General features: G+C 33.5%; 1 protein-coding gene across 1 annotated transcript in view; it reads left to right on the forward strand.

Moving 5' to 3' along the window:
- LOC129988707 (uncharacterized) overlaps window positions 1–14,154 on the forward strand; it is a 345,098-nt gene extending 330,944 nt beyond the window's left edge. The window contains exons 3-6 of the mRNA XM_056096978.1: window positions 103–336; window positions 6,127–6,312; window positions 9,775–9,993; window positions 12,031–14,154. Coding sequence (XP_055952953.1) covers window positions 103–336; window positions 6,127–6,312; window positions 9,775–9,993; window positions 12,031–12,350 — 959 coding nt within the window. The 3' untranslated portion in view covers window positions 12,351–14,154. The remainder of the gene's footprint in view (window positions 1–102; window positions 337–6,126; window positions 6,313–9,774; window positions 9,994–12,030) is intronic.
- The last annotated feature ends 754 nt before the right edge of the window (window positions 14,155–14,908 follow it).

A 14,908-nucleotide genomic window follows, 5' to 3' on the forward strand; every position in this document is an offset into this window, starting at 1 on the left:
GAAGCAGCACCAAACACTCATGTGACGGATTCTCAAAATAAAATTGAGAACCCTCGTACCGTTTCCTCGATGCTGTACTTATTTATTTATTTTGTATTGTAGGTCTAGAAAAGGAGTTCTCTCTGCCGCCTAGCATTACGTCAAAGTTAGTCGGGGGCCTGACGGAAGGTACCAGGTATGTGGTCCAGTTGTCGGCCATCTATGGTGACCCAACCCGACGGCTGAGCCATGACGCCTTGGTCAGGGTCGCCGCTCCCAAGTTCACTGTCTTCACACCGCCCGAAGCTCAGCAAGACATACCTGTCGGTGATGACGGTTTACCGCCAGATGAACCACGTGAGACAAATTTCTTTCTTTCAGACTATTCCGTTCATTTTAACTATCGATTTTATTTAACTTGATTTACTTCTTGTGTATGGAAATTGAATTTTTGTCATGAATGTTTAACTTTCTTTCTACTGTGCTTGAGAATCGAAATTTTATAAGGTTGTATATTCCTAATGAACATATATTTTATTGTTTATTAAACTGCCATGGCTCACACATATAATTCTGACCATCTATCTAATTAGATGGCCCCTTCTTTGTTATTCTTAACTGTTGTTGAGAAGGAAACACCTAATTATACAGGGTGTTCATTAATTATTGTCGGGGTTTCTGTACCTCATAACTTTCGAATAAAAAATATTACGCAAAAACCGATTACGTATTCGTAAATTACAACTCAAAGAATTCTATTAATGATATTAAAAAGATTAATGAATTTGCACATGGCTGCCCTTCATGGCTCGTAACACATCGAGACGAAATTCGATTTCCCTCCAAGTGTTCTCCGGCATTTGTGGGGTAACATTTTGAATCGCAGTAACAATTCTCCGCTTCAGTTCATCAAGGGAAGGCACAGGGGTCTTGTACACAATGTTCTTGACAAACCCCCATAGAAAGAAGTCCAACGGTGTTATATCTGGTGTTCGGTCTTCCCGCTCCCTTTCGGTGTAGAACGCTACCAGTTTCCTGAAATTGTGTTAACCAGCGTCTGATAGAATTATCCGAAGGAGGATCTTTCTTGTACGTGGTCCTGAAGCGACGTTGAGTAGTTATGACTGATTTAGTTTCGAAAAACCACAATACACACATTGCTTTTTCTTGCACGGTCGCCATTTTTATTTATGACGTCATAATTACCCAGACTCCAAATGCGCTAAGATCGCATTGTTGCCACGTAAAATTCTTTGAGTTGTAATTTACGAATACGTAATCCGTTTTTGTGTAATATTTTTTATTCGGAAGTTATGAGGTACAGAAACTCCGACAATAGTTAATGAACAGCCAGTATATTTGATGTGAATCATAAGCGATGCATTAGTCATTCTATTAATTACCTGTTAATAGATAATCAAATTTTTATTGTATGCCTGGCTCCCTCTGGTGTTGAATTTGAGAAGAAAAATAAATTTAAAATACCTTAACGTTTTTAATAATAGATAAGATTAAAAATGTATAGTAATAAAAAATAATTAAAAATACACTTTGAATAGTGTGCTGAGATGTATATTCTTGAATTTTTTTTTAATCTCTAATATAAACAAAAAGATAAAAGCGAAAAATATCGAAAACATTGTTAAATAAAAATTAAGCCACTCCTAATACCATAAAAAGTCCTTAACATTAAAAATTACAATGTATTAAAAATCTGATTAAAATATCAATTTGCTGAACGTATTTCTATTAGCGCCGCACGCTTTTATGATTTTGTATTGATTTCCATATTTTTCACCTTAAAAATCTCTACTCATTAATACATTAAAACTGTATTTTTAAAATCTGCTTTACTAAGCCACTTTCGTTGTATGGTGGAATGAGGAGAAAACCACCGACTTCGAATCATTATTGCAACATTCTACTTGACTTTTTCTACTGACCACAAGTGTCCTGTAGATTTGTAAAGATCAATTTTGTCGCACTTATTCTATCCAGAGCTGGATTAAGCCCCATAGGAACCCCTAGGTATTGTAAATTTCAGAACCCATCTTTTTCGGCTTCGGATTCAAAACCAGATATTATTTTATAAATTTTACTTTACAAAAAACAGATAGACTCTTCCTTCCGTTATTTCAAACTGCTTCCAGGATCGGAAGAATTCAAAGGTTGAACTTTGGCAGAAGCACCTGGTGGAATTTTCTTTAATTGAAATGTCGCAGTTTCAGAGATGGCTTCCCGCACGTTGACGTCGTTGCAATGTTGTGTTAGAGCATCCAGTGGTACCACTAATTTACCCAAACAACTTAATACTTATAAGAAGGGAAGCTACTACTGTTTTACAAACTAAACTCTGATCTAATCTTAAAGCTTCGATCTCATTTGTCTTGCACAGCTTCGGCGACTTTTCTGCATAGACAGAACATGGAATATTTTAGAAGAGTCGCTGTTACTTCGTTAATATAAAGATATCGACATTTTGATCACTGCTTCCAGAATCTTCCATTTCTCGCAAAAAGTCGCCAAATTTGCTGACTTTACTTAAAATGTCGCCAGACTTTAAGATCTTATATCTCGATAACGGGGGAAATGAGAGCAAGCGAATTTATGTGTGAAAAAATGTTTCACTATGCGCTTTCGATTGCTACTTATTTATATATTTATTTATTATATGTGGTTCCCCGGTTAGATACGTTGTCATTGAATTATGAAAGTTGTAAAATGAGTCTTATTAAATTCAATATGTATGAATGAATAGATATCAATGTACCTAGGACTATATCTATATATCTCCATAAAGCCATCTTCATATTTCCTAGTTCATAGAATCTATGAAGCCAATTCTGGATGCAAATATATGCAAGTTGAAACAGCTATCGAAATAGTTATCCCATTTTAAGTAACGTAGACGGCAGTGAAGGGATTATATCATAAAAGCCCTATAATAACTCTTGGCACCCAGCACTTTCCTGTAATGTTTGCCAAAATTAGTCTCCGGAAATTCGCAAATGGTGCAAGTCTATATGCATTCGGACTTCACTGATGAATTAACACTTCGATGCCTATTCCTGTTACTTAGTGGAGATACCATTTTCTGAATGGTTCAAAAGGGCATACATATTTCGCAGCAATCATACTCAAAAATAGGGTCTTCTGGGTTTATTGAATTATGAATGAGTCATTAACATAATATGACTCGGTAGATTTGCGTTTTGGTCATGTGATATGTTGAAGTTAATAATGGCCATTTGCCAATCATGTTATAAATAGAGATGAAAATCCTGCCAAATATATTAGAAAAGGATATGAGAATTCTGCCAATCATGTTTATAAATAGAGATAGGATTCTTATCTGTCATTTAATAAAAGGAGATAAAATTATGTTTTGAAAAAAATAAAATATTGATAAAATGGAGATAAAATAGTGCCAAATACGTTATAAGAAATTCGAAGACTGGCTGTTCTCAACTCGCAGTTGAAACATACTTTCCATAAAACTTTTAATATTTTTCTGATTTTTTTTCTATCTTGTGATTTTTTTCTTCATGTATTTTATTTTTCATTTTTCTGTTCTAGGTGAGTTTTAAGTATTGACAGATAAATTTTCACGTGAGCTTCTATCACAATTTGCATGATTGATATCCTAACTTTCTAATACTTTCTAGAAAAATTCTGATTTGATATAGTACTTTAGTAATAAACTACTGGCAAATATAAATAGATTATTAAAACATTTTTGTTTGTTCGTTTTTTTTCTTGTATTCAATAAATAATGTTTCGAATAATTATTTTTTATATCCTCTTTTCTTATTTTCCTTTTAAAATCATTTTACATTACTATAAATATGAACCACGGTTTTAAAGCATTGGGTTAACTGTCTCAAACATTAAATTTAGCATTATAAAGGCGATTTCGCAAATTGTACAGACTAAGTCTATGGCAAAGGATACCGACGTGCTCTGATTGGTTTAAGCCTTGGCATTTTTTTGGCAATGTTTTGCCAAAAAGATGCCATACCGAAACATATTTTTACAAAAATAAATAAAATTTATGGATTTATCCCTCCCCCCCCCTATTTTTTACAGTTTACATGTAATATTAATCTGGAACACGTATACAGCGGAAAAGATCAAATCCTGAAACATAAATTCAGGAAATATGAAAATTACAATTTATTAAAAATAATTTTTGAATGTGTTTCTTCTTAATATTATTTTGATATAACTAAAAAAAATTAGCTACGAAATCACATATTCCGTTAAAGCTTACATATTTATACGTTTTGGGCATTAAGTAATCATCTCCCCATATGTAGTTGATGGGAAAGTAACAAATGTTCAGCAACAAGCTTCAATGACTGCATAAATTATTTAATAAAGGCACGAAAATCATAGAAAAATAAGAATTATTTAATTGCTGCATCATATGTTGAGTAATTACTTTCATATAGTTTTTATACTTCTGTGCATAAACAACATTAGTTACTTGTATTACTAGTAATATTTATTATTATTATTAATAATTAGTAGTATTAGTACTAATATTTAGAGAAAACAATTATATTAATAAAAATTAGATCGAGTTGATATTCACTCGTATCTTCCATAAAACTAATGAAAGGTACAAGGTTTGAGCCAAATAAGCGAACACTATTATGAGTGCAAAACATTGCCAAAAAAGATGCCAAGGCTTAAACCAATCAGAGCACGTCGGTATCCTTTGCCATAGACTTAGTCTGTACAATTTGCGAACTCGAATTATAAAGCATCGTATAACCTTTTCAATTGAATAAAAAAGTGATTTAAATCTAATTATTGAATTTTGTAACTCATTTCAGAATGCATCCATTTAAATATAAAGATTTCTATTCACTAAAACTAAAAATGAAGTTTGAAATATAAATATTTCCGTTAAATAAATGAAATCAGAAATCAATTGTGATGCCGTTTTATTGGAGTGAATGTTTGATATCAAATCAGTCGATAATGAAATTTATTACTTTCTACACGATTCGATTTCCTTCCTTTCGTGCTCATATTTCACATCCTTTTATTTAATTTAATTTCTTTTATGTTTGTTATGATAACATTTTTTAATCGACCTTTCACTCACTTCTCAATGTACTCGAATTCTGAAATTTTATGCTCTGTTTATTCTTGATGAAAATATAATATATCTTATTATTAAAGAACTTAACCTTACGTTACTTGATTGGTTTTGAATAAAATATGATTTCGTACGGGATTTGGTATCTGGTAACGAATTTCAGAAAAAATATTGATTGTAGAGTTATTTAAAATAAGGAATTACGAAATATATTAGACTAAAAATTAGAATATAATAAGAAAAAATAAGAAAATTAAACAAGTATTGGTTTAGTGTACTAAAAGTAGAAAATTTCCTTTTTATCCGAAATATAGAGGTCAAAACAAAATCTTAACATTGAGACTTGAAAAATAATGTTATCATAAAATTAATGGGCAAATGAATATTGTTTAAATATAAAAATATTGTTACAAATCTGAAATGTGTCTCGGCTGAAAAGAGAGATTTATAGATGTTCGTAATGAACATCAGTCAATGAATGACTTCCGACCTAGATAACTATTTGGTGACAAAAATGGAGGTTCTGGAAAATGCAAGAATTATGGCCATTTCTATAAGGGATCGAGATCTGAAAATTTTATTGGGAAATTTCATGCGGTGTTGGAAAACCTATATTAACGCGTAAGATCACTGTGTTTTGTTTAGTAATTACTGTTTGCTCGTGTTATTAGTGTTTATAAATGTTGTGCATCTTGATTACGTATTTGTTATCCGTGCTGCATGTTTTTCATGGAACAAAACTTCGTTTCCCGTTATCCAACTTGTTGGATTTTTTCAACATACATCCATCGGACGCATTTTTGTCACAATATTTCCCTTAATATTCTTTAAAAATATATTAAAATGTGACTAAATTTTGAATCTACTTAATTATTTCTGTGGACATTTCATAAAAATAATTTTAAGACCTTGTTTTTTGATCTCCAGAATTTTGGTGAAAAGTTTTATTTTCTGCTATTCGACACATTAATAATATTTTTTATGATTTTTTTTACTTTTATTATTTTCTAAAATACTTTTTTATTGGTTCTTTTTTGTAGCGTGCAACTGCAGCGATACGGGGATGGTGGCGTGCACAAGGCGGCCCGGTTTCGTAGAATGTACCTGCCAGCCAGGATATGGAGGGACATGGTGTGAGGAGTGCGCCCCTGGAAACTTCAGGGCGGGAAAGGAGTGCGTGCTCTGCCCGTGCTCCAACCTCACATCCACGGCAGAGTGCAAAATGGGTGAGTAGAAGCCCGGTTAACGTTTATGCTTCCAGAAGCGAGAAGTTAGTAACTTATTTATTCAAAAGAATCACTGTAAGATTCATATTTTCACTGTCAAAAGTATTTTATGTTAACTGTATATTAAATTTACAGTATGTTTAAATTTGATTCTAAATTCAACATTTTGACTCTTAGAACGTCATCAGATAGACAGACATCATTGGATTTTTCGATGTTAAGAAATATTCTAAAGATCAAAACCTTTCTTTCTGTAAATATTAGAAGAAGAAAATTTCATCCTCTCTCTTCGCCATTTCCGCAGTGCAAACCTGGATAATATATATGTTATGGTCAATGTGAAAAATCGGTTATTATTAATACTAACCGGTCATTATTAATAATAAATAAATAAGCCGATTAAAGTAAATAATTTATGAGCATTTATCACATTAACCGGTTATTATTAATAATAACCAATAAAGTTTGGTCATTGTCAGGTTTTATAAACTTAGCATCTCGTTTGCCTGAAAAAATGAGACACATGCTAATTTTAAAACGATAAATCACAGTTTAATTTTTAGGTAAAGCCATGTCTGTTGTTTAGGAAACTTAACCCAACAAATTATACGCAAGGAATACTTATATATAAAAAATAACATACCTTTGCGCTTTTTTTTTTTTTTTTTGTGGTTTTAAATCCATCCAAGGGCGTATATATGAGGAAGCCAGCCCCCCCCCCCCATTGAAATTTTAGAGGGATTTCCGCACTTTTGTATTGTAAACCTCTAAAATCCAAGACCCGGGGTACCTCCGGAAAAAATTGGAGGGAACATTGATCCCCCCACCCCCCAAAAAAATTATAATCTACTATATTCGTCCTATAAATTCATCCGTTTTTTTTAATGCTTTAAAATATCTTTTTCTTTTTTCCTTCATCAGATAGATATTGGGATTGTTCAATGACTTACCCCCCCCCCCCCAAAAAAAAACAAAATTAATTAACTATGAAATAAAGAAAAAGAAAATATATCATAGAAAAACTTCATAGTAAGTTTTAAAAACCAATGCAAAGACGCACACCCATGTCCCAATCCTATATAAACCGTTTAATCACACAGACCAAACTTGATTGGGAATTATCAATAATAACTGGTTAAAGTGAATAATTTGCGATATTTCATACATTGACCGTAACATATACATATATAAACATAACAGAGAAGGGAAATTCCGGAATATTAACTATAAAAGCTAAACTTATAGAATTAAACTTTATCCTCAAACCAATTATTAAGGCAATGAAGAAGAAAAAATATTTATTTGAATATGTAAGAAATAATAATGATAGGAAAATAAAATCAACTTATAACAGTCAATTTATATAGTTAAATTCTCAACACATGCATCGGCGCTAGATAAGCAAAGAAAAGAAAAATCTTTTGCTTATGTGTTCAGTTGCCACAGCCGATAATCCAATGACATATCTGCTTAGAAATTTGAAAACCTTAATTTAGGAGAGAGATCCTTGATTTTTATGACTATAGTAGTCGTATTTGTAGTGATCACGGATCTAAGTTCAATCGGTTGTACTGAGCAAAGCAATGTGAAAAGGATCTCCTGCATCTAAATACACACTGGTTCTAGTGATCAACAATTCACTTGCAGGCCAATGAAAGAAACAAAGGGAAAAATTAAAAAAATAATTTAAAAAACGGAATGTTTGTAGATAATGACTTCTACTGAACTCCCTTCAACCTCTGCAATGTTCTGCCTCCTTCCATTCAGTGAACTAACGGTTGCAACGAAAAAGCATTATCAATTTCACGATGAATAAACCTCGTATGTTGAACATGAAAGAAAAATGAAGTCTTCTGAAAGAGAATATCAACTTCCCAGATTAAGCTGGCCGTGGTGGCCTGGTGGTAAGGTCTCGGCTTTCGAGCCGTAGGTATTCAGGTTCGAGATCCCATTCCATCGAATAACCGCCGTGTAAGGAGGTCTGTTGCACGATAAATCCGTCAGGACCAAACGTCCTCCCGTTGGTGTGGAGAGGAGGGTGCCAGCTCAGGTGTCGTCCTCGTCATCTGACCGCGGTTCAAAATTACGAGGTCCATCCCAAAATAGCCCTAGTGTTGCTTTAAACGGGACGTTAATGTAACGAAACTAAACCCAGATTAATCTAGCAGAATCCTACGGGTATGTTGAAAATAAGCCACCTGTTGTTTAATTCACTGTTGAAATGTAAGAGGTGGTACTGTATCTGTTATCCAGGAGAATGACATTTTGGCGCTCAAACGAAGCGACGTTGAACACGCGTTGAAGGAATGATTTCTCCAAAGTGAGAGAAAAATACACTCTTGTGAGTGAACCAATGCTTCGCCAGAAGAACCTAAAACTTTTTTAATTATTCCAATAGTAGGCTGAATCTTATGATGACCGTTATTCATGAAAATGATTTATCCAATGAATATTAGATAACCCAAAAATATAGGGTGTTCATTAATTATTGTCGGGGTTTCCGTACCTCATAACTTTCGAATAAAAAATATTACGCAAAAACCGATTACGTATTCGTAAATTACAACTCAAAGAATTTTATTAATGATATTAAAATGTAAAGCTTGCACAATTTGCACTTTGTAGGCATTCAGCTGAAGGCGATTATGTATTCGTAAATTCGCTGAACAAATTTTGACTTTTGATAATCGTGCGGGTTCTCCGAGCCCCATACTCTACAGTTATGTTTATTCACTTTTTCTGACACATGAAAAGTGGATTCGTCACTGAAGAACCATTTCCGAAGGTAATTTTCATCATCCTCAATTCAAATCAAAATTTGTTCAGAGAATTTATGAATACATAATCGCCTTCAGCTGAATGCCTACAAAGTGCAAATTGTACAAGCTTTACACTTTAATATCATTAATAAAATTCTTTGAGTTGTAATTTACGAATACGTAATCGGTTTTTGCGTAATATTTTTTATTCGAAAGTTATGAGGTACGGAAACCCCGACAATAATTAATGAACACCCTTTATGTTAGTTCTCAATAACTTTTTCAAAGAAAGTTTTAAAAATTAAATACGCATGATTTTTTTTTTTTTTTAATTCTGTACATTGTGTCGACTTTTCTAATTTCAAACGTACGAATGATGTCATGTGGTTTCTCGGGCATCTTTGTATTTCTACAGAATTGTAGAAAAGCATTAAATTGTAAAGCATCTTGATTTTACTGGTCACTTTAGCTGGTACCCGAAGTAATCAGTACAAACAGCATCCACAATATTTAGAATTCAAACTGTCTGCTTATTTGAGAGAAGAAAAAAATTAGAATTTCTTTGTGCAATTACGTTCAAATAAATGGCACCTCACTGTCATATCGCAATATTCAAGAGATGCAGATGATTTTAAATATGATATGAAAAGGCCACATTCAGTTACAAAAACAATATGCAATCTTTCATATATTTGCTTTTCAGAGTCTTCTGGCCAAGTGTCATGCGTGCAGTGTCTGCCAGGTCATCGGGGCAGCTTGTGCACCTCTTGCAGCGCGGGCTACCAGTGGACGGAGGATAAGTGCGTCCCCCTCAACTGCCTCAGCTCCAGTCTGTGCGCGCAGCAGAGAAACGCGCCCGGCTGCGAGGACTGCATCTTCCTCGAGAACAAGTTCCCTACCACCGCGCACAGGAGCAAGTCTGGTGGGTTCCTTTTGTTTGCTTTGATTTGTTTTCCGACCTTGAAAATCTGTATGAAATCATGCTATGCTATTAGAATAAAAATACAATCCTTTTAGCGACCTTTAAATTGTCGTCCAAACGAAATCTCAGATATCTTCTTAAAATGGGTATTTTGACACAGAAAAAGGGTAGGGCATTCCCACTTTTCAAATTCGGCATAGATAAAATATATTTCAATTCGATGGCCTACGGATTACTTAGTACTGTTCTCTCTTTTCAATAATCGCGAAATCTTTAATTCCACATGTGGCGATTATACAGGACAAAGGAATGAAAAGTTATATTGGGTAATTAGAATTCTCAGATCAGTTATGGGACAAGAATGAAACGTTAGTGATCTGATTGCATCTTTTTTAGCTCTGAAATATCACCAAGCATTCATAATCCATTCAAGAATGCTTGATTGCTGCAGTAGAACATTATTTATCAGACTGTTTATTCATTAATGATTTATTTATCAGTCATTATTTATTAAACATTCATTGACCAGATTAATTATTCATTAAGCATTCATTGATCATATTTAATCATTATTCATCAATCACTCATGTATCAGTTTAATTATTCATTAATCTTTCATTTACCAGATTAATAATTATTCATTATTTATTAATCATTCATTAGTCAGATTATTAATTATCAAATTAATTTTTCATTAATCATTTATTGGTCAGATTAATTTTTCATTAATCATTTATTGATGCTTAATAATAATTCATTTATCAGATTAATACCTTCATTAATCATACACTGGTCAGATTAATTATTCATTCACTGATCAAATTAATAATTATTCATTAATCAAATTAATTATTTATTGATCAGAATAATAATGATTCATTAATCAATATAGGATTAATTTTCTTCTTTCAAAGTTATTAGTTCTTACTACTTATCCAAATCTGTCATGTTTAAAGATAGCATTATGGGAATTCAGAATGAGCACTGCTTAACCAATTTACGCAAAACCTTTAATTATGGACCGAAAATCATCTAATACGCTCTTTCGGAGCTGAGAATCGAATGAATTATTTCGTGAGTTTTTCTATTGAAGACGTTAACACAGTTTATTAATGTATACTGTTGAATACTTTTATATAATCGTCATGTATTGCGATTTAAAAACAAAAGTATTGCCTCATAGTGTAATAGTTTGCTGCACCATGAAACCTGAAACAAATTACTTTCATCGTTCTTTTCAAATTTCTGAAAAGTATTAGCTTTTCTTTTCTATGAACCCCCCGGGAGGGCACCTCGAAATGAGGATGAGATGCTTCCGGCATGGTGGTTGGATCTTGCCACCCTGGAGGGTACACAAATAGGTGGGGGATCTGACTCCTCCCATCGATGACGGGACGTACTTCCTTCGGGGAGGGTTGTACCGTGGCCAGTGATGGCCCTTAGGACTCAACCACAGTTCCCGCCAATGTTGCTGTTGCGGCGGTCCGGTCATTCAGTTTTTATGGTTTAAATCCGTGTGCCTTCGTGGCGGGTCGGAGAGTTAGATGGCTGACTTTCCTTTTCTATAAAACCCCGGGGGGGGGGAGTACCTCGAAATGAGGATGAGATGCTTCCGGTATGGTGGTTGGATCTAGCCACCCTGGTGTGTCCATAAATAGGTGGGGGATCTGGCTCCTCCCATCGATGACGGGACGTACTTCCTTCGAGAAGGATTGTACCGTGGTCGGTGATGGCCTTTTGGACTCAACCACAGTTCCCGCCAGTGTTGCTGTTGAGGTGATCCGGTCATTCAGATTCTTTATCCGTGTGCCTTCGGGCGGGTCGGAGAGTCAGTGATATGACTTTCCTTTTCTATGAGAGAAATGACAAGACGTATTTCGAAATATTATTCTTTTCTCGTAGGTAAAAAGATATAAAGAAGGACTTTCACTTCTAACCCAGCGAAAAAGAATTTTTCTAAGCTTTATTCAAAAATAACTCATATTTTATTTATATTCAGCCACTTTTCGCTTAAATATAAAGAAAATCTCATTTCAGATCGGAGCATAGCTGACGGTACCTTACCCTTGATTGCTGTCATTGTGACCTTGGGTGTCCTTCTACTGGTGGCCGCCATGGCAACGTGCTATCGTTACTGGGACTACCGTCGCCACCAGCCCAGGATTCCCTTCTGGAGCATCGAGTTGCAGGACGAGAAAACAGACTTGCATTCCCATTGCCAGTACCAGCACCTGGATGCCGCCACCAACAAGACGGTGTCAGCAGCCGCCACATCATCCCAACCTCAGACCAACGGGGAGGTGGGACGATTGAACAGCGATTCCATCAGACGGACATACAATACAATCAACGTCTGAGTTGCCACCGGTGAGAAAGAACTATCAATTTTCGTTGGACAGTGATTCTTTCTACCAAAGTTTTTGAGTCGTTATCTTAGGTTGGACAACAAGATCGAGACTACAGAGAAAATTGAAATTTCTGTGACTCTGGCTATCAGTTATATAAGTAAGGGTCTGCTGACCACCGGCTTAAAAAGAACCTGAAAAATGACCTGATCATCACCTCGCTATGGAAGTATTCTGCAAATGAGTAATAGTGACAGTGTCCAAACACAAACATGAGATTCATTTTGCACTGGCCTTCAGTTTTTAATTGATTTAATTCAGTTAAGCGATCAATCATTTCAGATTGATCATATTTAAAGTTGATCCGATGTAAACAGAGTGTTGCTCTGGATTCATTTCTACCAGACTGGACGAGAACTTTCCCTATTGATGTAAGTTTCTTGGTTACTCATCTGCAACAATTTCATAATTTCATTTTGTCGAAAACCAAATCCATGAAGCAGTTTGATTATAATGTTGGTTTTGATTAAGAACTTGCATTGCTATGTAATGCCACATTCATGGTCACATACTGTCAAAGGTGTGAAGATTTTGTATTATTTCAATGTCAAAGTGTCTTTTACGATATATTATGCTAACATCTTGCTTCTAGTGATAAAATATCCATGCTACTGCTATATAACCATAATTATGACACTTTTTTTGGTGTTTAATTTGGGGAAGGGAGCAAATTATGTGAAAATTATAACTTTAATACATTATAGTTCGAAAACACATAAATTATCGATGCCATTTACGCCTATTACTCATCTCAGCTATCTCATTAGATGGCCCATTCTTTCCTATCTAACAGTAGTATAGAAGGGTTTATCTAATTATATAATAAATGCAAACTAATTAGATAGCACGTGTGAATCACAGGCGAGTCACGCTGCAGTTAACGTGTTAAACGAAATTCGAACTCTCAGAATTCGTACATGGAAAACAAAGAAAATCTTTTGCAGAGCGTTCATTCATTAGGGTTTTATGTTTGAATTTGGACACTGAAAAATTACAGTTCTTAGAATTTCATCTAGAAAATATTTGAAAAATGCAAAAGTAGAACCCTAAAAAAATCCCGTAACACATTAACTGAAATATGTATCTTATTCACATGCAATTAATACACTAGAAATGTCGACATTTCAATATACAATGAATATGCTTAATTTTGTATTGATCGTAGAACAGAAGTGTGGTTTCTTTCTATAGGAAACATTACTTTTGTTATTTACATACATTTAAGTATCACATTAGGTTTTATTTTGAACAAAAGATGCTGCACTTTAAGATTTACAGGCCTAAAACTGTCTAAAAGAAGGATCTTAGTAGTGAAAATTATCATTTCTTTATTTATTTCAGTTTTGCAAAACATTGATGACGATTCAAATCCCAATTCAATATTTCATGCAAATTTATAACTATAGTTCATAAGCAATAATTTTCACGGTAAAGTATAAAGCTGGGTGCAGGACCGGATTACATCTTTTAGGGGCATTTAAACCATGCAAATCATGGGGTGGGGGGCTCTTTCCCCCTTCTTAATTTCCCAATTTAAATATTTTTTATAATTTCTTATTTAATCCCCATATAAATTATATTAAGTAGCAAATTTTAACTTACGAAAACAACAGAGAATTTTAATTCAACCATTTATAAAAATTTGCCTACAGTATTTTGCGAAAAAAAATATTTAATTTAAAGGTAAATTTATATAAATTGTAAGCAAAAATATGTTAACATTTTGATACAATTTAAATTATATTTAATTATATTATCGGACATTTTTTAAAAAAATTATTAAAAAAACATTTTAAAAAATAATAAAACAGAATAATATTAAATTTTTCAAAAAATAATTAATCGAAAATGCTGATAAAAAAGTTTAAGTCTAAAGTTTAAAAAAATTAAACGATACTTGCTTTTAATTTGATTAAATTCAAATGTACCCCCTTTTGATTTAAACGTAAAATCAAAATTAAATTAGTTTGGAAATTTCACAAATTACTGAGGCTTCAAGTATTCCCAAAGTTGTAGGGCCCTTTGGCAGTTGCCTACTTTACCTATTTAATAACCTGGCCTTGATTGTGGTACCGTAATATAGCAGCGTAAAATGTATTATTGCAAATATCCCAGTGATTATATCTAAAAATGGTAAAAGAAAAACTTCTAAATATTCAGAAATGCTTGGAAAGGCAAGAAGGAAAAATTGATTGTTTTGATCACGTTAGCTGAATGAGCGAATATTCAAAATGGTTCTGCAGACATAGGACGAAGAACCATTTTCTAAGAACTTTAGAATTAGAAATACAGCTTTTATATTCAAATTATCATGTCACAAAAGTTAGAGTTATTCAACAAATATTTATTCATACTGGTCAATTATTATATATTTCTCTCTGCCATTAATTTGACTGCTTTCCCGTCCATATCATTCTCCATGGTTAACCACATAAAGAACACATTTTTTTTTTTTTTTTTTTTTTCGTTTAGTTGAATGACCTATAAAATCGCCATGAAAAATATTCCAT

Source organism: Argiope bruennichi, chromosome 10 (genome assembly GCF_947563725.1).
Source record: "Argiope bruennichi chromosome 10, qqArgBrue1.1, whole genome shotgun sequence".
Classification (NCBI taxonomy): domain Eukaryota; kingdom Metazoa; phylum Arthropoda; class Arachnida; order Araneae; family Araneidae; genus Argiope; species Argiope bruennichi.